Here is a 23,762-nt window from a genome sequence, read left to right as displayed (position 1 = left end):
CTAACTCATGAGAACAGCCCACCTGCATCCACAGGATATTAGGAGAGCAGAGGAGCAGGTGCTTCACTTGCTTCCTCTGAACAGTCCAGAACTATACAGGTGAGATGAAAGGCCTCTGGTTGCTGCTGGTGCTTGTGGCTGCGGCCAAAGCTGAAAAGGGCTTCACTGGGTAAGTTTAAAGTGCACACTAACATGATTTACTTATTAATAATTCATGTGGTCATTCTTTAGTACTCCTACTATGAGTTTAAAGTGACTAAAATGGAATCGCAGAATAACATTTTAGGGTTCGGTCCCCTTTTGCTTTGGCAGGAACTTCTTATTAACCTTTTGCACAGCAATAACAACAATGCACAGTTCAACAACAATAATCTGAATAACCATTATTTGTGGTTAAGGTGAAAGCATTTTTTGAACTGTACCTTCTTCTAAATAAAAGAACCAGTACAAGAGAGGAATCCTCCATTTGGCTGCAAATGTCAAGTATTTTTCTGTTCATTAACTCTGCAGGTTATAGCTGAATTGCTAACAAAGAAACCAATACCTATTTACATTAAACTTTTGTGTCATGTCTTTTATCCTCTCAAAAAACAAACTGCAAACCTTTTTAAAACCAGACATCCCTCTAAATCCAGGGTATTAATTGGTAGATTATGTGGAGGAGATTTTCAGCTATGCAGTCTTGCACTGTTCTTGTATCTGTAACTGTTATTCAAATGGTAGCACAATCCACAGCTTATGCTAAGAGAAAGCTTAAGTCTCTGCTACAGTCTCATTAAGGAATATAGTGACGGTCTGTACCTGTGCTGCACCAGTAATTGCTTGTTATATCAGTAACCAATAAATAAAGTTCTTCTCTTCTGCTGAGCTCACATTTCAGCATTTAAAAGTTTTAACTACAAACTTAACATAATGATGTGCAGAGATCAGGTTATCCGGGTCAATGTGAAGTCAGAGGAACAGATCCATCTCCTGCAGGCGTTGGAGACGGCGCAGGAGTGGGAGGTATGCGCACGCAAACACACACGCACAGCTTTGGTAAACAGCACAGAAATTGATGTTCATGTTTTCTCGGCAGCTTGTGCCAAGTGATTTCTCATCAATTTTCTAGCAGCGCAAAAGGCAAATCAAGTTCAGCTGGGTCGAAGGTTAACACAGAAAATTAGGTGCTCGTCTCTGGCCCTGCAGTCATTTTGGACTTCACCTTTTACTGCATTAAATTCCCAGACATTAACCTTGCCATTATTTATTTATTAAATAAGATATTTTGTTGCTCCTTTAAGATTGAAGCAACTACAGATGATAGATCTTACAGCAGCACACTCTGTCTGGAGAAACATCTTAAGTTGAATTCTTCTAAATTATTTAGTTTATTATGGAATATGCTAGATGCAACATGTACAGGACTTCCCCGCAGCATGTTCCTTCATTCCCATGTGTGATATCTCATTGCGCATCTGTTTACAGGTGGACTTCTGGCTTGACCCAGTCTCCACTGAGCTCCCTGTGGACATCCGAGTGCCCCGCTTCAGTCTGATCCCTGTGAAGGAGCACCTTACTTTCCACAACATTCCCTTCACCGTCATGATTGAAAACGTCCAGGTCTGTCATCCTCAAAACACAGTTGTGTATTAACATAGAGCTGATTTCCACTGGGAGACTCGGTGGCACAGAGAGTGAATTTTTAATCTCCTGCCTGTCACCTGCAGGAACTTCTTGACAAAGAGAAAGCTGAGATGGAGGCGAACCAGATGAAGGAACGCAGCACCAGGAGCTTAAACTTTGGAGCCTATCATGATCTCAATACAGTATGCTGCTCTAGAGAAAAAAAACATGACTGGATCCAGTCAACTTTGTGTGTACCTATGTGTGTTTTAATGTCAGAACTGAATCTATGCAGATTTACAGCTGGATGGACACGCTGGTGGCCGATTACCCTAACCTGATCACCAAGCAGCATATTGGGGTGTCCTATGAGAACAGGCCCATGTATGTGCTCAAGGTAAGATACTCTGGTTATGCCTCACAGAATGCAGCAGCACTGCACTTTTGAGCTCTATAAAAATGTGGACAAATATAGCTAATATTAACTATCTAATAAAATTAATCCGGTATCAAATATCAAGTCACTCACACAGTGGGGTAAAGAGAGGATGCGCTTTATTTTGTGCATACATCTACATGTGTTAATCGTGATTGACTGCACCTTTAGAAGCAAAATGTAAAAGCATGTCTGAATCTGTGTTCGTGTTTAGTTCAGCACCGGTGGTTACAATCGTCCTGCTATCTGGGTTGACACTGGTATCCACGCCAGAGAATGGGTTACTCAGGCTACTGGAGTGTGGACCGCCAACAAGGTACAAGATGTCAATTAAACTGAGTAAACTGAATTTAAATGATCATAATTGACTTATTTTTTGCAAGAACTTTGTGCTTTTGAACCAAATTAATTTTCTGTACTTATTAAGTTTTTTCCTTTTAAACATATTACTGGATGTTTATGTTAAAAAAGCATGAGTTATTGTCTGAGTGCACTGGGCCTCACTTTCCTTCCTATCATTTTCTTATTTTAATCAGTTCCTTCTTCTCTGTTCTCGCAGACCTTGTTTACCTTATTTATAAAGCTTCATCTTAAATATGTAATATGTGAAAGCGTGTCTTTTTTTCTACGTTTCTACAAAACCTTTCATCCTTGCTTAGATTGCCACGGATTACGGTACCGACGCCTCCCTCACTTCCCTCCTGAACACCATGGATCTTTACATGCTGATCGTTGCCAACCCTGATGGCTATGTTTTCTCCCACACCAATGTACGTCACTGGCACTCCTCAGATAATGTTATTTATGTGTCGCATATATAGAGTAGATACTCGAAAGAAGAGCAAGATGTTAGTCATGCAGAAACAAGTAGAACTGTGTTTGTTTTCCATCAATACAGTATCATCTGAGAGAGAAAAAGAAATGATGATTCACACCGAATGACGTTTTGTGAAACACAGGATCGGATGTGGCGCAAGACCCGCTCTGTGAACCCTGGCTATGCGTGCCGTGGAGTCGATCCAAACAGGAACTGGGACGCAGGCTTTGGTGGTCAGTATTATAAAAACTGAATGCATCTCATGATTTTGTCAATTACCTGCCGGGTAAATAATCACATTCTTTTTACTTGTTATCAAAAAGAATCTGAATAGCATCATTTACTACTACTACTGTTAACCGCTGGTACGTGTGTTAAGGATTTAGACTTGTAGTCACTTTAGACTTTAGAATTGTTGTAGTTGAATGAACCGGATTCCTCTGGAATACCCAATGACCCAAAATGTTTGCTTGTAACACGTCAGTGAAATTCCTTAAGCCCTCTTACATTCTAATGAGCTGTTACAAAAAACTTCTGACATATGTCTGTCATTTGTGAGCGTTTGCTCTGTGATGATCTCTCTGCGATATGTCCAGGCCCCGGTGCCAGTAGCTACCCCTGCTCCGATTCCTACCACGGCCCCTCGGCGAACTCTGAGATCGAGGTGAAGAACGTGGTGAACCTGATCCAGAGCCACGGCAACTTCAAGGCCTTCATTTCTGTCCACTCCTACTCCCAGCTGCTCATGTACCCCTACGGCTATGTCTGTAGCAGCGCAAACCATCAGGCCGAGCTGGTAAGAAAGCAGAAAACAGAGCAAGCTCGAAATGTTTGCCATTGCTTAAACAATGTTTTCAAGAGTAATCTTATACGTGCGAGAGGTAAGTAAGTGTCATCTGTGAGTTATGCGTATTGTCAAAAAGACAAAGGATTCTGGTCTGATAACCTGATCTGAGGTCTTCCTGTAGGCTGCTTTTTGACTGTTGATATCATTCAGCTGGGGATTGCAATTTTCCACCTAATTAAAGTTTTATAGCTGTGAATGTGAATAATTAGCTTTGGGGTAGGTGAATTATAAACTCATCACTACTAAACATGACAAATTGTCTGCCTTAACTCAGCCAGGTATGCTCTTTTTCAGCAGTACTCTGCTTCATATTCATACAGCACTGCAAATGAAGTCTGAGAAAAATGCCTAATGGACCCATAATCCTGCAGTTATTCATACATGACTAAACCCCCGTGACACAAATTTGTGGTTTTGGGCTATATTAATCAAGCTGCCATGAACTGTAAAACTCCTGAACAGGAGAGTCACTTTCAACTGATGATAAAGTCCCCTGATTTTACACTATCATGTGTATTCTCTGTAAATGGACTGTTTCTTACACAACACTTTTCTACTCTACCTGATCAATCAAGTATTTTCTTTACAAACTTTGACACGCCAATGGAAGCATCAGAGAGCAACTTGGGTTAGTATCTTACCCACGGCCCACATTCGGCATGCAGGGTGGAGTAGTCGGGGATCAAACCAAAAACCTTCCAAATAGTACATAGCTTGCTTTACCTTTTGAGCCACAGCCACCCCTACATCAGCAGTGATTTGTGGCCTGTGTTCTTGTAATTGGACATTGGGTGATTTTCTCCCTCCAAATAGCCTGCAAGGATTCAGTTCCCATCATCTGTTTCTCTGATCGTTTCAAAAACTGTTACAATGGAGCATGGTCAAAGTTCCTAAAGTCTCAAAAAAATAAAATTAGCTGATGGGCAAGTGAGATGTTTTTACCTCCACGTTTAGTTCACCATGGTGTTAGGTACACAGCTCTGGCTGTAAGCAGCTCTTCAGTCCTTCTGTTTGCAAGCAGCAACCAAGTGAGAAAAGTTGGCTTTAAGGGCAATGCCAATAAAGGGAGAGGAGTTGATACGGCTTCTTCGCTACAGTGTTGTTCGCTTTGCTTCTCTGCAGCATTCTGTTGGCAGAGCAGCAGCGCAGAAACTGACGTCTCTCTATGGCACCGCCTACCAGGTTGGAAGCATCTGCAATATCATCTGTAAGTAAATCTTTTCTCTCATTTAACCAGACCAGTACACAGTGACTTCAATACTAAAGTTACAGATGGATAAATGAAACGACGAGCTGCAATCATGCAGAATAATTGGTTGAGGAAAATAAATACTCGCTCGAGTGCAAGCACAGTTATTTTTATTATTTATTTATTTATTGTGCCTATGTTTTTTTAATTTCCATTTCACGTTATGTTTTATAGCTTAATAAACAACCCAAATCAAAACTAAAAGTGATATAGCTATTGTTATGACTAGCAGTATTAATAAGAGTTCTTGTATTCTTGCTAGTAATACATCTTTTATATTTTTTCGTGCTCAGATCAAGCCAGCGGGGGTAGCATTGACTGGTCCTACAATTCGGGAATCAAATACTCCTTTGCCTTCGAGCTGAGGGACACTGGCCGCTACGGTTTTATCCTGCCAGCTGATCAGATCATCCCCACTGCCTCAGAGACATGGCTGGCCTTGAAGCATATCATGGAGTATGTCCGTGACCATCCTTATTGAGGACTGTATAACCACAGATAGAGGAGAAACTTAAAAATTGGCTGACTCAGCTTTGAATTTAAAGCTTCCTCGACTTTATCATTGTGAGACCAATAAAAACCCAACATACCCGTTTTATCTGTCTTTCAGCAGACCTTGTAGTCCTTCTTTTGAGTGAAATAGTTTTACACAAGAATAATTTGGGAGTGCAAAGATTAATTGTGTGAGGGGAAATGAGGCAGTTATGATCAGTTATTTATATCTGACCTTACTTTGATTTACTGGCTGGGTTTAGCAAAAGTAGAGAAATTAAGCATTCACTCAGTCTTTAACATTGACATTTTTTACACAAAATGCTAAGATAGTATTTTTTAAAATCCATTTCAGTTTCACAGAATAAAATTTGAGCTATTTTATTTCAGATTCTATGCCACTACTGTGGTTTGCTCCTATTTAACTAAACGATTTAGTAACTCAGATCATCGTAAGCCCTTTTTTGAACAGGCTTCCATAGCAAATCTGAGGGTAGTTGTGGAAAAGATGGCTTAAAACAATCAGAAATCAGAATATCCATCAAGAATCCTTGAAAAGCCTTTAGAGGAACCACTGTTCAGTATAGACTGTTGGACATATATTCAAAGAATGCTCTTTGTTCATGACTCGAAATATAAGTTACATTTAATGAATATTTCATTAAGTTCAGTATATTTATTTAAAGAACCCATATAAAATGAGATACAAGCCTATATAGGTTCCTTACAATGGACTAAAGGTATCTGGCACTAAAACATTAGCAGCAGATCCTTCAGGTCCTGTCATCAGCTGGAGCTATAGATCAGACTTTTAACATCATCTCCTGCAGAATAAACCAGACAGATTATCCTCCTTTTGACTCTTGTTTGTTGGCAATTATTGAACTGACTGATTGAATTTTGAAGATATTTTTACAATTTAGCGATTTATTCATTTAACAATCAGGTAGCATGTGGAAGAACCACACACAGTCAGAACAGTCTAGACTAGATCTCATTTCAAATAATGCTGCAATTTGATTTTGTGGAACACCAGCTTGAAGTTAGCAAGGACTCTATCCAGATCAGTCAAATATGTCATGCATAGAGCAGACTCCAACTGACTGCTGTAGCAGAGTCTATGCTCATACATCTCTGGGCATCATATCGGTATTGAAACTTTTATTGTTAAAAACTGCAGTCGTGCCCAACAGGAAAATATGTGAATGCATTATAAATAAACTACTGTATAAGTGAACACACACATACACACACAAATACACAAACTGACCACAAATAGAGAACTATCTAAATAAATGAACACAGGATTTGGTTGACGATAGCATCACCAGCATGAAGGGTTTTTTAGTTTCTCAGGGTTTTGCTGTTGCTAAGAAATAATGAGGATGTCTCACTTACCTGGAAGTAACATGAAAGTTGTGCACACAGTGTTTCAAGATCCTATCAATACCATGGCTTTGACCAAAACTGGTGTTTCCACTGCAGGTAAATAAAGCTAATGTAGCAGAAGCAGGATTTTGGTAAAATGAGATTTTGGGATCTTATCTAACATGACCCATATCCATAACAGCAGTCCTATAGGAAATAATCTCATATATGCAGTTAAAATACAGTATAATATGTCTTGATGCATGCTCAATCGTCCAGGTAAGTAAATCTCCAAAAGTGGATTCTGTTCATCTGGACGTAGCGTTTTGTGGGAGAAACGTTTCGTCACTCATCCAAGTGACTTCTTCAGTCTCAGCTGACTGCAGGTTTCATCTTATAAACAGTACATTTGCATAATGACTGAAACCAGCCCAGTGAAGGAACAATGGGCTGGGAGGTCAGTTCCTTAATCTTAATTATGCAAATTCTCATGACCATTGATCAACAACCACTGACCCAAAGCCACTGATCAAAGCCCATGAGTTCACATGGGGCAGCAGTTGTGTGGTGGAATGAATGAGGACCCAAGATCCAGACGGCGGTGGAGATGCGAGTGAGATTTTATTTACAGTGAACAATAAACTAAGGTGAGGGCAGAACTGAACCTAAACTGAGAAAAACTAACAGACAAATCTGAAAACATAAGGGCAGCGGGGAATACACAGAGATGACACGAAGAAGGCTGGGCAGAGAGATGCGGAGTAACACTGACTTACACGGAGAAACACAAATGACATGACCAGGAACACAGGCAGACACACACTAAAAATACACACAAGGTAATGAGGGAATGACACACAGGAGGGGAGCACAGCTGAACCTAATTCACAAGACGAGACACAGACCTACAAAGTAAAACAGGAAACTCACAGACTGTTTTACAACACAAAACTCGGGGTCACGAACAGAGCACAGAGGGAAGACACAGGTGGGGATAATAAGACACGAGAACCAAACCTAAAGAATTAATACAAAATCAGAATAAACTAGAAAATAATAACAATAAACTCTAAACACTGGGTCACGACTCAGGATCGTGACAAAACCAGAATGGATGCAAATCAGGTTTGCTCACTGCTTTGATTTATTAAGCTGCAGATGTTACACTGAGCTGTTTTTCTTAAATTAATGAGCCTTGTGGGTAAATGGTAAATGGCCTGTATTTATATAGCGCTTTTCTAGTCCCTAAGGACCCCAAAGCGCTTTACATATCCAGTCATCCACCCATTCACACACTGGTGACAGCAAGCTACATTGTAGCCACAGCCACCCTGGGGCGCACTGACAGAGGCGAGGCTGCCGGACACTGGCGCCACCGGGCCCTCTGACCACCACCAGTAGGCAACGGGTGAAGTGTCTTGCCCAAGGACACAACGACCGAGACTGTCCAAGCCGGGACTCGAACCGGCAACCTTCTGATTACAAGGCGAACGCCCAACTCTTGTGTATTGTGTATCAAAAACTACTACAGTATGAACAGATGCTCGCTGGTTACACCTTCGTGCTATTGAAATGGGATTTTTGGTACAGCGAGAAACAACTGACAGATTATAAAATTAATCTTTAGCTGTTTGGCACATGGACCACAATAAATGATAAACTGAAGCCTTATGGTATAGGGATTATAGTGTTAAGTGCTTGGGTGGTTTTCCAGAGAGGATTTTCTTAGAAATGTCTTGTAAAATTTCTAGTAAATCTTGCCATTTTTTACTCTAAAATTTGTAACTTTCCTTACTTCAAATTTCCTACTTTTTTCTTATAAATTTGCAACTTTCATCTTGAAGATTTGCCATTTTTTCCTTATACATTTGATAGTTTTCCCTCACAAATTTTGCATTTTAATGTAGAAAATCTTTTGAATTTCCCCCCACACCTGCCTCTTATTTTTTTCATACTTTTAGTAGCCCTTTGTAATAATAAAGCATATATAAGTACATGTGAAACAAAATGAAAAAAACAAAAACAAACAAACAACAACAGATCAGCGGCTGACTCAGTTTAAAACTAGAAACTAGAAATTATATTTTTAATGTGAGGAAACGCAGACAGTAGTTTCCCGCCTCTCCACGTCCTGTCTGCCACATTAGAGGGCCTGGCCTCAGACACTAAGATTAGCTTCAGGGTTCACTTACAAAGATGGGTTATTTAAAACAACTAGATATTGAAAACTTTAAGTCATGGAGAGGAAAACAAATTATTGGGCCATTCTTGCGATTTAATTGCATAATTGGCACAAATGGCTCAGGTAAGTAAAGTTTTTATTGGTGACGTGTTCTAGCTAGCTAGCTAATGGTAAATAATTGTTAAGCTAGCGGCTAGCCTGCGGAGTATATCTTTCTTTCTTTTTGGTTTGCTAAGTAAAGATACAATTTCTAAGTAGATGATGTAGTCCTAAGAACTACATCATCTACTTAGAAATTATATTTTTCATGTAAGGAATACAGAAAATAGTTAACCTCTAAATCCCGCCTGTTATGTTAACAGACTTTGCCTAAAAAGTCAGGCTAGCTGTATGGTCGTCCTACCAGAGCTGGGTTATTTAAAATAAATTCATATTGAAAACTTTATGTCAATGATTTTAAATCATACTAGGTAAATCTAATGTGATGGATGCCCTAAGCTTTGTCATGGGTGAGCGGGTTTCTTCTCTCCGAGTCAAGCACTTGAAAGACCTGATCCATGGAGCTCACGTTGGTAAGCCCCTCTCCAACACTGCCAGGGTGGCCATGAGGTACTGCAGTGATAAAGAGGAAGAGACGGTCTTTTGTAGGATCATTACAGGTCAGTAGACTCTGCCAAGTTTTTTCTTACTTACATATTGCATATGCAAGGCCAAAAATAACAACTGTAAAACGTAAATTAAAATTATAGCGAATAATGTGTATATTTGTTTATGCATGTTTTCATATATAATGATGGTCCTTTAATATAAGTTTACCACATTAATAACATTCAATATTTATCTAGGATAAGAGAATCATCTAAGAAAAAAAGATAATATAAACTGACAGCTGGGTGCTGACTCATAAAGAAGCCAGATTTATATGGAAAATGCTAATAAAGCAGCAACCACCTTTATTATCATGTACTGGCAATGATCATATAATAAGCATACACAAAGTACACAGTTATAACTATTATACACCAGCATAGCATGATTAGTGATCTTACCTAATACTTATTATCCCAAGTGTTCCTTTAGTTGTGATTCACAGTGGTTACATTTTTCATAATTTGGTATAATGAGCAATAATTTGGATATGATTTTATTATTATTTATACTTTATTCTCACATGTAACTTAAAGAACCATTAAGACAGGAATGATTCGATTTTTTTCCTAAAAATACAAAAAAATTGTATTTGTGGCTGTTGATAATTTTCCTTGTGTGATTTATGGAGTGTTTTGTTTGATTTTTAGAAGTAATCAGGTTTTTGGCACCCAAGGCTGATTCATGTTTTACCTCAGGATACAGTTTTTAATCCAATCATTTTCATTTGATATCTGTTGTATTTTTCAGGGGACTCCTCTGAGTATCACATTAATGGCCTACGTGTCACTTTTGCCAAGTATGTGGAGGAGCTTGAGAAGATTGGCATTTTGACTAAAGCTCAAAACTGTCTGGTGTTCCAGGTAAAGTGCCAGAGCCTTGCACTTCACTGATTTACTGAAAGTCAACATGAAAAAAATTAACTTTGCCAGATTTGTTTGCTGTAGTGTTTTTTTTTTTGTCAGTTTTCACATTATAGCTGTGGTGACTGCAGTATTGTACAACAAACTGAAAAATATGCCCCAAAGTGTTTGTATTTACCATATAATGGCATATTTTGTGGTGCAGGGATTAGGGTCAGTGATTTACAAACAATAAGAAGTTAATTAACACATAACCAGTCAAATATAACACGCTAAAAATACTTACTCAAACATAGAAGATTGCTAACAGTAAACTGTCACATTAACCCTTGCATTAATCCTTAGATGCACGAGAGACTGGACCCTACACTCTTCCATAAGTGGGTCTGCTTTTTTTCTGTGGCTCAGTTGTGGCTTTTGTCACCCACACCTTCCCATTGCTTCAGTGATCGGGGTTTGCAGTTGGGGGCAACTTTCCAGTTGACTTCTCATATGTGGTGTGACAAGCTCCTTTGAGAGCTCAGTGAGGAAGGCCTGCCATGCTGTGGTGATGCCGTTCTTTAATTCAGGGTGCTGAGCCATGAAAAAGGTGTAGGCACTGGTATCTACACCTCCTTTGGGCTTGTTGTAGAATGTGATAAATTATGTTTTTCCTCTTTCTGGTATTTTCATCCACCATTTTGTTGTGATCATCATGCTGAGGACTCATAGCCATACAGCTATTCCTTTCTTGGTGATGTAGCTGACCATGCAAAGGTTTGAGTGTAAACTCTGTGCTGTAAACCTCCCTGGACTCGGAAACCTTCATCTTAGGAAGGATGTCTGCCTCGTTCTATTGTAGAGTCCCCACAATAGTGTCTGCAGCAGACACTGTGGAAGAGGCACACTGGAGAAACAGTTATCTGTGGTGATGTTGTCTCTTGTATTTCGCAATTTACTGCACAAGTGCTGGACAATGTTTTCCCCTCAGATTCTTCTTACCTTCTTCCCCTGTTTGTAAACCATTCCAAGTATTGCACAGGGGATGCATGCATCATAAACCCAGAAGATCATTAGGCTATACTTAATGGGCTTGTTTGGCATGTACTGTAGAAATTTGAACCTAACCCTGAATGGCACAAGCTGTTCATCCACAGTGACACTCAGACAAGGATTGAATCCTTATCTGAATGCTGAATGTGTAGATATGTGTAGACATTGCATAAAAGCAAGCTCACCAGGCCATTTGCATCTAATTGTTAATAAATAACTAAATGTGAGAGTTTTTTTTAACTGGCACTGTTGGTAAGAGATGTCTTACAAAGATTGTACTCCGCTTGCTTCTCACCAGGGGGCAGTGGAGTCCATAGCTTTGAAGGACCCAAAGGAGAGAACCAAGATGCTGGAATCGATCAGTCAGTCCAAAGAATATGCTGCAGAATACAACAAGAAGAAAGAGGCCCTGCTGAAGGCCAAAGAAGACACTCAGTTTCACTTTAACAAGAAGAAATCTGCTACTGTCGAGAGGAAACAGGTGTCTCAGGAAAAAATAGAGGTAGCATACCAAGAAATTATTTTTCTCTATTCTGTCATGCTTCTACATCCCCAAATGTGGAGTCTCTAGATACATGCGCCTACAAATGGCATAAGTGTGCCTGACAGCAGATAGATTATAATGTCACAAACACAAACACCCCAAAAGTCTCAAATGATGTTGAAGAACAGTTTTCCTCTCCCAGTCTAAACTTGTGAGATCTAATGGGGTGTTCACATCCTTGCAAATTCACGTTTTCCCTGGTATTACCTGTGTGAATTCATTTGCGTTGGAAACATCTTCATAGTCACCATTACCAAGCCAACATTACAATGAGGAGTAAAGCTAATTGTTGAATCACTCCATTTAACATGACCAGGTTTTACCCAAAATTTCTCCAATTATCCATGAAGCCCATATTTAGACACCACTCAGAAGGCAGTTATAAGGAGAGCATAGAGCTCAAGATGTCACTAGAGAAAACTACAGAGTATGGCAATGATTTAGCAGAATTACACACCGACTAATTTTAGTGACCTTGGATTGATGCAGTGTGTCATCACTCCCAATGTGAATTACAGTCTTGTAGGGCTGTGTGATATGACCAAAATCTCATATCCCGATATAAGACATTTATCGTCCCGACAACAATATATATCACAAAAATGTTACATCTTCTGTAAATTCTGTGAATCTCGGGCAACTTGACTTGCGTGAAGTGTTTTCAGCTGGGCGTTGTGTACCTGGAGTCGAGTGTTAAATAAGTTGAAACGGCCGCAATTTTCTTTGTGAGTACGTATTACACGGTGTGCTGCGGGGAAAAGCCTGTTCTAAGGTTTATTTTTTTTAGCACCTGACGGTTCTTTTTAGCTTCTCGTCTGTAAACACTCTACATACTATTTCATGTGATTCAATTTATTTTGAAAAATCTCAAAAGGATCATCAGCTTTATTGTGAAAGGTTTATGTGGAAAATAAACAACGACAACGCATAAAAACAGTCGCTTGTCCTTCCGTAGTGTGGTTATATTAAATATAAGAGAAAGATAGAAGTTTAAGAAATTCTACAGTGACCATCAAAACGATGAAAAAATGTTGCTGTAAACGGTTTATTTTGCGACACCACGAAACAAACGATAGCATAAAATGAAACGATAGACGTTTTCATATCGTCAACCGATATATATCGATATATCGAACGGCCCTACAGTCTTACCAAATCCACATTTAACCTTACCCAGCCTGCTCTGGCCCCATGAATACAGTCAGGTATGGTTGATAGAATCTCTACCTCCATGTTTCTGAGAATAGTTGCCAATAAACAGTTTTTTCGATCCGATATATGAGAGGGTTAGTGATGTTCCGCGGGCCTTTGCGTCAGAATGACAGTGAGTTGCCGTTATTCATCTTTGCTCATATTTCCAGGCACAGAAATACCAGGCACTGTTGGATGAACTTCACCAAAGCCGCCTGCAGCTGAGCCTCGCTGAGCTCTACCATAATGAGCAGGGGATCAGTGCTCTTAGTGACACCCTGAAGAAGAGACAGGAGGCTGCAGCTGCAATGAACAGTAAACTGCTGATTGGGGAGCAGACAGTCAAAACTCAAAAGAAAGAACACGGACGGCTCACAAGAGAGCAGCAACACATTGACAAAGAGATCTGGTGTGTTAGTTTTCGTATATGGCTTCAAATTTGAAGGTCTATAAATGGATGCATTATATTTTCATTTCACTAATTTTGTTTTCATTTACAGGAAAGCCACTGGTGACACCTTTTTAATCCAAATCAACTCAGATATAATTAAAAATCTGTTATTAAATTAAGTAAACTGGAAACATTCTTTCACACAGCACACAGGAGCAAATCCTGTCCCAGTCTCGGTCCCAATACATAAAAGCGAAAGTGAACACGTCTCATCACGTAAAGAAGGCTGAGGATCTCCGTGATGCCCTGAAGAAGAGTCAGAGGATGTTTTCAACCAAAGAGCAGGAGCTGGAAGAGCATCAGCAGGAGATTTCTCAACTTAAGAGGTCCTGGAGGAACTATGAGAAGCAGGTCCAGGAACAGGGAGCTGCCCGTGGAAGAGACATTGAGCTCGACATGGATCAGGTCTGTTAGATTTCATTCCTGCTAATTTTTGTTTGAAGTGTCGGGTACTTTTCACTACACCATGCCTTAAAAGAAACAATAACTGGAGATAAATTATCTGAATTTTAGGAGCGGGACTATACCTCCCAGCATGCCCCTTCCGGTTCTCGATCTATATATGACCCCCGGCTCTACAAGCTGTTGTTCTCGTTTTCATGCCCCATCCTCCCTTTTTCAATTCTTTCACTTCTCATTAGTACAGCACTGGCGGTGACTCACTTCCCCAAACGGCAGCCTCAATTCATGTTCAAGTCTTCTGCCCTTATCTACTAAAAATGCTGTCAAACCTAAAATGAGGATGTGGGCCCGGCTGGTGAAGTAACATTTAAAAGTTATAGTTATATAGGGACTCTGTTATGATTATTATTATTTTTTTATGCTACAGTCAGAGCGATACAAAGAGCTGAAGGAGCTTGCCTTGAAGCAGGGGGCTGTCCTCAGCCAGCAGGCAGAGAAGCTTCACTGGGAGGTGAAAGCAGACTGGGTAAAGATAGCCTTTGATGAGCGCAGAAAGAAGGAAGTTGAGGTACTTTCTATGACACAGTTCTTTTTGTAGCATTGATATATTTAAATCAATAAAATAGCTGTTCAGTCTAATCTTACCTCTGTTTCACATCACAGAACGCTATCAAGTACAACCAAACACAGCTGGAAGATTTGACATGCAGAGCAGAGAAGCTAGAGGAGTACACCAAGACCTGCAAGTATGTTGTGTTTAGCTCAACCACTAAACGCTAAAAGGAAGTTGTGCTGTTTTTGTTCTTTTTTTTTTTCACTCTCAGCGAGGTGTTAATATATGTTGTATAGTTGGTCGTTAGATATATATATGTTGTTTTGAAAGCACTGTATGCCTCAGGTCATCCCTTGAGGAGTACCGGCAGCAGGAGGAGAGCCTTAGTGCAGAGCTGCAGCGGGGCCACCAGCGTACTAAGGAGGTGAACCAGGAGCTGAATCAGGTGATGGAGGAGTTGGGGAATGCCTGTTTGGACAAACAGGAGAACAAAAGGCAGCTGCAGCACAAAGAGCTGCTAGAAAAGCTCCGCAGACTCTACCCGGAAACTGTGGTGAGAAGCAGTAAATAGTGAGGCTGCAGCAATTCCCCAAAACTGTGGTTCGGGACATAACACCTAACGTACCTTGTTCTTCTTAACACTAGCACTGCCTGTACAATTTTCTTAACTAATTTGTGACACGTGCTGTTTCAGTATGGCCGTCTGTCCGACCTGTGCAGCCCTATCCATAAGAAGTACCAGCTGGCTGTCACTAAGGTGTTTGGCCGCTACATGAATGCAATCGTCGTAGCATCAGAGAAAGTAGCCTGCGAATGTATCACTTTCATCAAGGAGGAGCGGAGGGGACGCGAGACGTTTCTTCCCATCGACAACTTGATTGTAAGGGAAAAATCAAGCTGTGCTTTCTAAATCATAGCTTGACTTTTTGGGTTTGTTAAAAATGGAAAACCTTATAAAAGGCCCTGAGAAATAATGGTGTAGTTCAAGTAGACCAAGTAGTATAAATTTGTCGTTCCTAACATCACTTCTGTGTGCACAGCTGAGTCCACTGAACGAGCGACTGAGGGAGATGCCTGGTGCCAAGATGGTGGTGGATGTTGTGCAGGTTATTGCTACCACAGTTGCTACCCAGCTGAGGAAAGTGGTGCAGTTTGTCTGTGGTAACACTCTTGTGTGTGAAACAGTCAAAGAAGCCAGGAGTATGGCCTTTGATGGACAGGAACGCTTTAAGGTAAACTTTCCTCTTTTGAGATCCACTAATTTGAGACGGAACCATAAAAAAATTTAATCTGTCACGTCTACTCTAGACAGTGTCTCTTGAAGGGACAATGTTTGAAAAGTCAGGCGTAATCTCCGGAGGCTCCAGCAACCTGCGAACTAAAGCTCGCTGCTGGGAAGAGAAGGACGTGTTGCAGCTGAAGGAGCGCAAGACCCAGCTGACCACTGAGTTACGCGTGAGTCACACTAAGTGCTCTCCTTATTCTCTGTTTTCTGCCTCCTCTCCTCCTCCTTTGTCCTCTTCCCTTTGACGTCTCAGTCCATTATTTGAAGGATGTCTCAATTCTTATAATACATGTTAATTGAGGGAACGCTAGCTGGAGGAGCTGTGAACACAGCAATAATAATCTACTCTGATATCCTTTGCAGACGTTTTTCAAGCATGCAGAGATGTTTTAGGACTGGGACATGAAAACCAGAGAACAGAGCAATTAAATATTTAAAGATAGATGATAATTTCAGTAGTCACTGGGATATTACATTTGGTTGCTGATACAACCAAATTTTGTCTTGTGGGGGAATAAAGGATTATTCTATTACAACCAGGAGAACTGATAAATATACTAAACTACCAGCTTAACAAGTAGGCACTCCTCTCACTATGTGTTTGAAATCTGTGAGCATGTGTTAGTGCAAAGAAAAGGAATTTAGAACTCTGAAATATAATAAATTGTTGTATTTTTTGTTGTTGTTTTGGTTTATACACACTGTATTTTATGCACAGGAATCAAGTTGTGTTTTGGTTATGTAACAGGATTTGATGAGGCTGAAGAGAAAAGAGCTGGACCTGAAACAGATCGTTGCACAGGCTCAGGGTGCTCAAACCCGGCTCAAATACTCCAAAAATGACTTGGAAAACCTTCAGAAGAAAAATATCCCTAAATGCCAAGCGGTATGATCTGATATAAAATGTTCTGGACTGCCACAATCATTCTAAGTTTAGAGACTTAATAGGGCGCAAAAGTGTTTTTCACACAGGTGTTGAAATCATCTGAGCTTACAGTTTCTTGGTATTTACTCTGTCATATGTTTTCAGGACATTTCTTGTCTGGAGAGTGAATTGGCAAACCTGGACTCTCAGATTCAGATGCAGATGGAGAGTGTGAAGACAAAAGAGGCAAAGATTAAGGAGATCAGAGACAAGCTTGACCAGGTGCTGCTCTCAACATATCATGACTTAGATTGAAATGTTTGCCGTTGAACTTCTGTTGCAAGTGAATTCATTGTTGGAGAAATTTCTTTGTCTCTGAATTTTCAGTTTTTCAGTATTTTTAATCAGTAAATCCTAACAATTGACAGAACTTATAACTTTTGCAGTGTTTTGTGCTGGCTTCATGAATGTTGGCCCATTTAATTCTTAACACTGTAAAGTGATTTAGACTTTTACAAAAGCAAAATGGAATTTGAAGTGTTCAGTGAGTAACTTTATTAACGGTCTGCTAGAATGGTGGGTTTCCAAATACAGTGTTTGTCTTGTGGCTGGTTACACTTGCACATATCGGATGTTGTATGGATCCTCTCTATTCTCTGTATTTAGATAGAAAACTTGGTGTTTTCTGACTTCTGCGCTGAGATCGGAGTGGACAGCATCAGACAGTTTGAGCAGGAGCGCTTGAAACAGCAGACAGAGCTTGATAAGAAACGGTACTTCAGTCACACACCAGTATTTTCTGTGTCACATGACGAACTTTAAAAGCCAAATCTTTAATGGGTTTTTATGATAAACAACTCAGGCTGGAGTTTGAGAGTCAACATGCCCGCTTAAATACATGCATTGAATATGAACAAAAACAGCTTGAGCAACAGAGAAAGAAGGTCCAAAAACTGGAGGACACCATCAGTAAGGAAGAGAAATTTATGACTGAGCAGAGAAAGGTAAGTCTCAGTTTTTTATGTTGTTATAAAGCACATGACAAACATTCATAGCAATATATTTTCCATCCATCCCATTCTCCCCTTCTTATCCTTGGGGGGGGTTTCCCAGCTGTCTTAGGGCGAGAGGCAGGTTACACCCTGAAAAGGTCACCAGTCTGCCACAGGGCTTACACATACAAACAGACAACCCTACACACTCAACATTCAGAGTTACCAATTAACCTAACCCCACTAATTACATGTCTTTGGATTGTGGGATAAAGCCAGAGTACCCGGAGAGAACTTACGCAAACACAGGGAGAACATGCAAACTCCACACAGATTAGCCCCGGGGTGATGGTGAACTTGATATCAGGACCTTCTGGCTATGAGGCAACAGTGCTGGTTACTTCTGGTTATTTCTGGCTGTTGCCTTTGTGGATCTTAAGTTCGATTTTTGCAGATTTTTCAACCAAGCGCTCGTTTTCCCTTCCAGGAAGAGCAAAAGTTGTTGGCAGTGGTTGAGGAAGGTCAGAATAAGCTACTTGAGCACAAGAACAAGCTTTTAGCTAAGAAAAGTGAGGTGGCTGCTGCCAAGGCTGAGCTGGATCAAAAAACTCAAGTCCTTCAAGAGATGAACAGGTAACATCTCTGCAATGCTTCTAGTGCCACTGTTTTTGACATTTTGTGCAGTTATTACTGTCACCATTTGCACCACTGCTGATTGTATTGATTGTTGTGTTGCTGTGAGGTTTCCCGTTTGTTAGGTAGCAGAAAAGTTGCATCTAACCCACTACAGTTGCTGATATGCCTTTATTTCTGTTATTTAAAAAAATATTCTGTTTTTGATGCATTTAAGTAATTTTTTCCATCAGTAATATACATGAAATGAGTTTCTTTGAGCTTTGTTTCCAGTAACAATAATGTGTTATAATTGGCTGTTTTCTCTCCACCATCACTCCCAAAACGTTCCCTTCTTCCTAAGCAACCTAATGACATGAGTTACCATATAAGTCCATGTCAAAACTTGACTTGTGTATCATGTTTTGTCATGGACTCTGTTCTCTGACTTTATTTCTTTTTATTTTGCCAAATAGGGATTTGGCGAAGCTTCAGCGAGAGGTGATGACAACAGAGACGGCTATAGAGCAAAAGCGCTTGACTAGACACAACTTGTTGCTGGCCTGCAAAATCCAGAACCTGCCCATCAGCCTGTTGTCAGGGAGCCTGAATGAAATCAGCGAGGTGCAGGTAGGACACAGAGATGTTTGGTATCTACTCTGACTTGACTGATCATTCCTGTCCTGGACTGTTTATCAAATTCAGCTCAAATTTTAATTTGAAAGAAAGGTTTAAAGTACTGTAGTGTTGGTATAGATGATCATTGATTTGTCCGGTCTATGCAGCTGGACACAGATTCTGAAAGCACTACAGCCACCATGGACATCTATGAGAGAGAGGCACGACTAGTCATTGACTACTCTGAGCTGGAGACAGAGCTCAAGGTGAAAAACAGGGCAGCATACTTATTCTCTATTGGTGTTCTTTGGTTATAGAACCAGCAAGTATCACCCATTGTGTATGGTCAGAATTTGCAGGCTGAGCAGGAAGTAGAGGCCTCCCTGGAGAACCTGAGGGAGTCAGTTTCCTCCATAGAGGCAGCGCTGCAGCGCACCACTGCCCCTAACCTGAAAGCACTGGACAAAATGAGGGAGGTGAAGGACAAGTTACAGGGAGTGAAGGAAGGTATTTGTATGAATCTGTTGAGTTTTTCACCTCAAACTGAAACAGCTGGTGCAATATAAACCCATCAGGCATAACATTATGACCACTGACAGGTGAACTGAATAAAACTGATTATTTAATGGGAGCAGTGAACATTTTGTCCTCAAAGCTGACGTGTTACAAGCAGGGAAAATGGACAAGTGTAAAGATTTGAGCGAGTTTAGCAATTGTGATGGCCAGACGACTGGGTCAGAGCATTTCCAAACCTCCCCGTCTGTAGTGGTCAGCATTTATCAAAAGAAGGAACAGTGATTGCTGAAAACCTTAAGGTGTCAGGATTCTTGGTCGCATCTTGGTGGCAGATACAACTGCACAACTTCAGGGGTTAAGTGGAGTTCATTCCTCGACAGGTTAGGGCTACATTGCATGCAGAAGGAGGGAGAACAACACAATATTACACAAGTGCTCATAATGTGATATCTGATTGGTGTATTTCTACAATCAGCAGAACCAGTTTATCTATACGTTTATATTGTTTTCATAAGATATTCAAACTGTTTATTTGATTAATTAATGAACAGAGGACTGCTTCTGTCTAAGCAGACAGATTTTTCATGTTGAAATTCATTTATTCCCACGGGTGCATTTTGCATGTTATAGTGTGTTAAGTGAAGCACCTGGACTGATGATTAAGCTTCCTCTTTCTGTCACTCAGCCTTTGAAGCCAGCACTAAAGCAGCCAGGAAGTGTAATCAGGAGTTTCAGCAAGTCAGATCCCAGCGCCTGCACCTCTTCAGTCAGTGTTTTGAGCACGTGTCTGTCATAATCGATCAGGTCTATAAAAGAATTTGCAGGAACAACAGCGCCCAGGTGAGACAGACAAACCTCACTTTGATGTTTTTTCTTCAATTTTTACATTTTCGTTGTTCTTTTCTCCTTCAACGTTTGTTTGTAAAATGTGTTTAATTACTTCTCCGTATGCGGAACAAAAACAGTGAATTTTGTATATATTCATATTGAATATGTATTATGTTGTATATAAGTCTTCAGTGATGATTTACTATACATTACACTGTATACAGGAAACAGTATATATAAGAATACATTGGCTTGCAAAAGTATTCGGCCCTCTTGAACTTTTCCACATTTTGTCACATTACAGCCACAAACATGAATCAATTTTATTGGAATTCCACTTGAAAGACCAACACAAAGTGCTGTACACGTGAGAAGTGGAACGAAAATCATACATGATTCCAAACATTTTTTACAAATGAATAACTGCAAAGTGGGGTGTGCGTAATTATTCAGCCCCCAGAGTCAATACTTTGTAGAACCACCTTTTGCTGCAATTACAGCTGCCAGTCTTTTAGGGTTTGTCTCTACCAGCTTTGCACAGAGACTGAAATCTTTGCCCATTCTTCTTTGCAAACAGCTCCAGCTCAGTCAGATTAGATGGACAGCGTTTGTGAACAGCAGTTTTCAGATTTTGCCACAGATTCTCGATGGTGGTTCTACAAAGTATTGACTCTGGGGGCTGAATAATTACGCACACCCCACTTTGCAGTTATTCATTTGTAAAAAATGTTTGGAATCATGTATGATTTTCGTTCCACTTCTCACGTGTACAGCACTTTGTGTTGGTCTTTCACGTGGAATTCCAATAAAATTGATTCATGTTTGTGGCTGTAATGTGACAAAATGTGGAAAAGTTCAAGAGGGCCGAATACTTTTGCAAGCCACTGTATATCTACTGGCATATATCAAAGTTTCTCTCCTGCTCTGATTTCCTCATGAAGGGCATTTAGTACAGTTGAATATATGTGATCCAGCACAAGCTAAACTGGACATAATTTTCGTTAACTTGAGCATTTTAGAAGCTGTTACCTTAAATAATAAAACCTCATTAAAAATTTAGGCTGTCTGCGATTTGTGCTCCAGGCCATTTTGAGTGCAGAAAATCCAGAAGAGCCGTACTTGGGTGGCATCAACTACAACTGTGTAGCACCAGGGAAACGCTTCATGTCCATGGACAACCTGTCTGGTGGAGAAAAAGCCATCGCAGCCCTTGCTTTCATATTCGCCATACACAGGTAACACTGAAGTCACCCCATGGTAGAATACATGAAAAATGTGTTACATATATTAAATGTATTCTTTTCAGTGAATTATAGTTTAAGGTCAAAGAAAACCCTGTTTTTTTATTTTAATAAATGTATGTCGCTTGTTAAGCTGCAGAATAATCATGTTAAATAATAAACTACTATTGACCAAAATAATGTGATTATGGTTTTTGAGCAGCCCTAGTGATCAGTATTTGATTATGTTGACTGACACAAAGTGATGCCATATTCCTGACCCATGTTCCCAGTATACTGTGTCTGTTCTGTTTCCTTCTCTCAGCTTCCGGCCTGCTCCTTTCTTAATCTTGGATGAGGTGGATGCAGCCCTGGACAACACTAACATTGGAAAGGTAAGAGTCAAGCTGCATAAACATTCACTATTAATATCCACCACTGGGACAACCCAGTATCCCGGCAAAACGTGTAATAGACACACCAGTCCACCGTGTCTATTTCACGCTTTGCCTTTCAAGACGTGAAATCGACACGGTGGACCAGTGTGTATATTACATGTTTAGGCGTGATTTGGAGTTGGCTGGAAACTATTAATATATTGATTATATCCATTGATCAACCTCAGGAAAAAGTGTCACCAATCTTCTCCATGATTGTGGTTGTGGGTACGGAACTTGACCCACAGATACACACTACTGGTACTCTTTGAATAGTAGCCTGTCAGACTGAAGACTAGATTTAAAGGACTATTCAGTTTGGCACAGAAGCACCTTAATGCAGAACTGTTTGACCTGCACTGTGGATGGGACATAATTATGCTAATAACTTATTCTTAGTTGTAAGAAGCAGTGACATAAGCTGGTGTTGGATTGGGGGATTGGATTGGGGGCTTCTAATAGAAAGGGATGCACTGCAGCAGGAGAACCATGTATTATTATTCAGATTATATTATTTTTGTATATTTACCAAATACATTTTGCCTACTGCATTCTGAAAGGAAACTTTTGTGGGCGATATATCAAGTGCAAATATTCACTGTCTCCAGGTGACCAGTTTCATCAGAGAGGAGTCCAGGGAGAACATGCAGATCATCATCATCTCTCTCAAGGAGGAATTTTTCTCCAAGGCAGACGCTCTGCTGGGCGTCTATTCAGATGTAACATAGCTTTCATTAATTATGAAAATTAGTGAAGAAGTTTAAATTCCTACAATGCCAGGCAATAGAGTCATTATTCTTTTGTGTTTGGCAGTTTGATGAATGCATGTTCAGCTGCGTTCTGACCCTAGACCTGCGTCCCTATCCTCTGGTTGAAGATGACAATGGGAAACAGACTGACAAAGAGACCAGCTCCGACAAAAGGCAGGATTGAGCTTTACAGGAATCAGCTGCATGAAGCCATTATGTTTTCTTCTTGTCTAGTGGCCTGTTGCATTGTTTAATGGATGTGGTTGTTTCTTAGTGTTCTTCTATTTTGACTACACAGAGGAACTGTCCAGACTAAATGTGCAGGCAGTGGAGTTATCTTGGATATCAAATGATGAGCTTTATGTTTGACTGTTTTAGAGTCGTTCTTGTTCTTTAAAGTAATTGCAATTCACTGAATATTTTTTTTTCAGATAAATTTTGACCTCAAGTTATGTTTATGAGAAGGTTGTGTGTTTTAATTTGCTTACAAAGCAAAGTTTTTAACTGAGGTGAAAAATGAAAGAAGAAGAAAAAACCCTTCATATAAAATGTAGCAACCACACATTACAGCCTTTGAAGGACTGTGTTTATGTGCTTGTTCTCCCATTAGGCACTTTGAAGTTATTGGTGTAAATGTTACCACTGAAGTTGGAAAATGCTCTGTTCATTAAATCCACTAAGTTTAATAAGTGTGATGTGTTGCTGTTATATTTTCAGCCTTTTTTAAAAAGTGTTTCCCATTTAAATGCAACAAATTCTGCTTTACTACCCATTACCATTGTGGATTGAGTTATGATAAAAGCATAATATCGTTGTTTTATATTATTTGCCATGTACAAATTACAGAGCCCATGAAGGTGCATAAGGTGATATTACCCAAACTCACAGAGACAAAAAGTAAACTCAAAAAACACAGCTTTATTGCTGGCGTGGGACACGAAAAACAATACTAAACTAAAC

General features: G+C 40.0%; 2 protein-coding genes across 2 annotated transcripts; both read left to right on the top strand.

Annotated features, from left to right (window-relative positions):
• The first annotated feature begins 55 nt into the window (after positions 1-55).
• On the top strand, positions 56-5,566 carry cpa4 (carboxypeptidase A4). Its single transcript, XM_085462595.1, has 11 exons — positions 56-169; positions 924-1,005; positions 1,468-1,602; positions 1,710-1,808; positions 1,901-2,002; positions 2,256-2,357; positions 2,701-2,811; positions 3,001-3,091; positions 3,455-3,654; positions 4,828-4,912; positions 5,248-5,566. The coding sequence occupies exons 1-11, from the start codon at positions 105-107 to the stop codon at positions 5,433-5,435; spliced, it is 1,260 nt and encodes a 419-aa protein (XP_085318721.1). The 5' UTR covers positions 56-104; the 3' UTR covers positions 5,436-5,566.
• A 3,356-nt stretch (positions 5,567-8,922) lies between these two features.
• On the top strand, positions 8,923-23,497 carry smc1b (structural maintenance of chromosomes 1B). The gene is made up of 25 exons (XM_085462594.1): positions 8,923-9,119; positions 9,467-9,655; positions 10,395-10,507; positions 11,838-12,041; positions 13,445-13,683; positions 13,872-14,130; positions 14,555-14,695; positions 14,791-14,873; positions 15,026-15,233; positions 15,375-15,560; positions 15,721-15,912; positions 15,989-16,135; positions 16,714-16,851; positions 16,996-17,112; positions 17,497-17,603; positions 17,693-17,834; positions 18,310-18,455; positions 18,911-19,064; positions 19,220-19,318; positions 19,403-19,559; positions 20,254-20,408; positions 21,480-21,631; positions 21,942-22,011; positions 22,662-22,772; positions 22,867-23,497. The coding sequence occupies exons 1-25, from the start codon at positions 9,011-9,013 to the stop codon at positions 22,984-22,986; spliced, it is 3,738 nt and encodes a 1,245-aa protein (XP_085318720.1). The 5' UTR covers positions 8,923-9,010; the 3' UTR covers positions 22,987-23,497.
• Positions 23,498-23,762: the final 265 nt, after the last annotated feature.

This window comes from Copadichromis virginalis, linkage group LG7 (genome assembly GCF_057382275.1).
Source record: "Copadichromis virginalis isolate Kocher_CV1m ecotype Utaka linkage group LG7, C_Virginalis_male_GT1.1, whole genome shotgun sequence".
In the NCBI taxonomy this organism is placed as follows: Eukaryota; Metazoa; Chordata; class Actinopteri; order Cichliformes; family Cichlidae; genus Copadichromis; species Copadichromis virginalis.
Note: the sequence above shows the minus strand (reverse complement) of the source record. Positions and strands in the feature narration are given on the sequence as shown.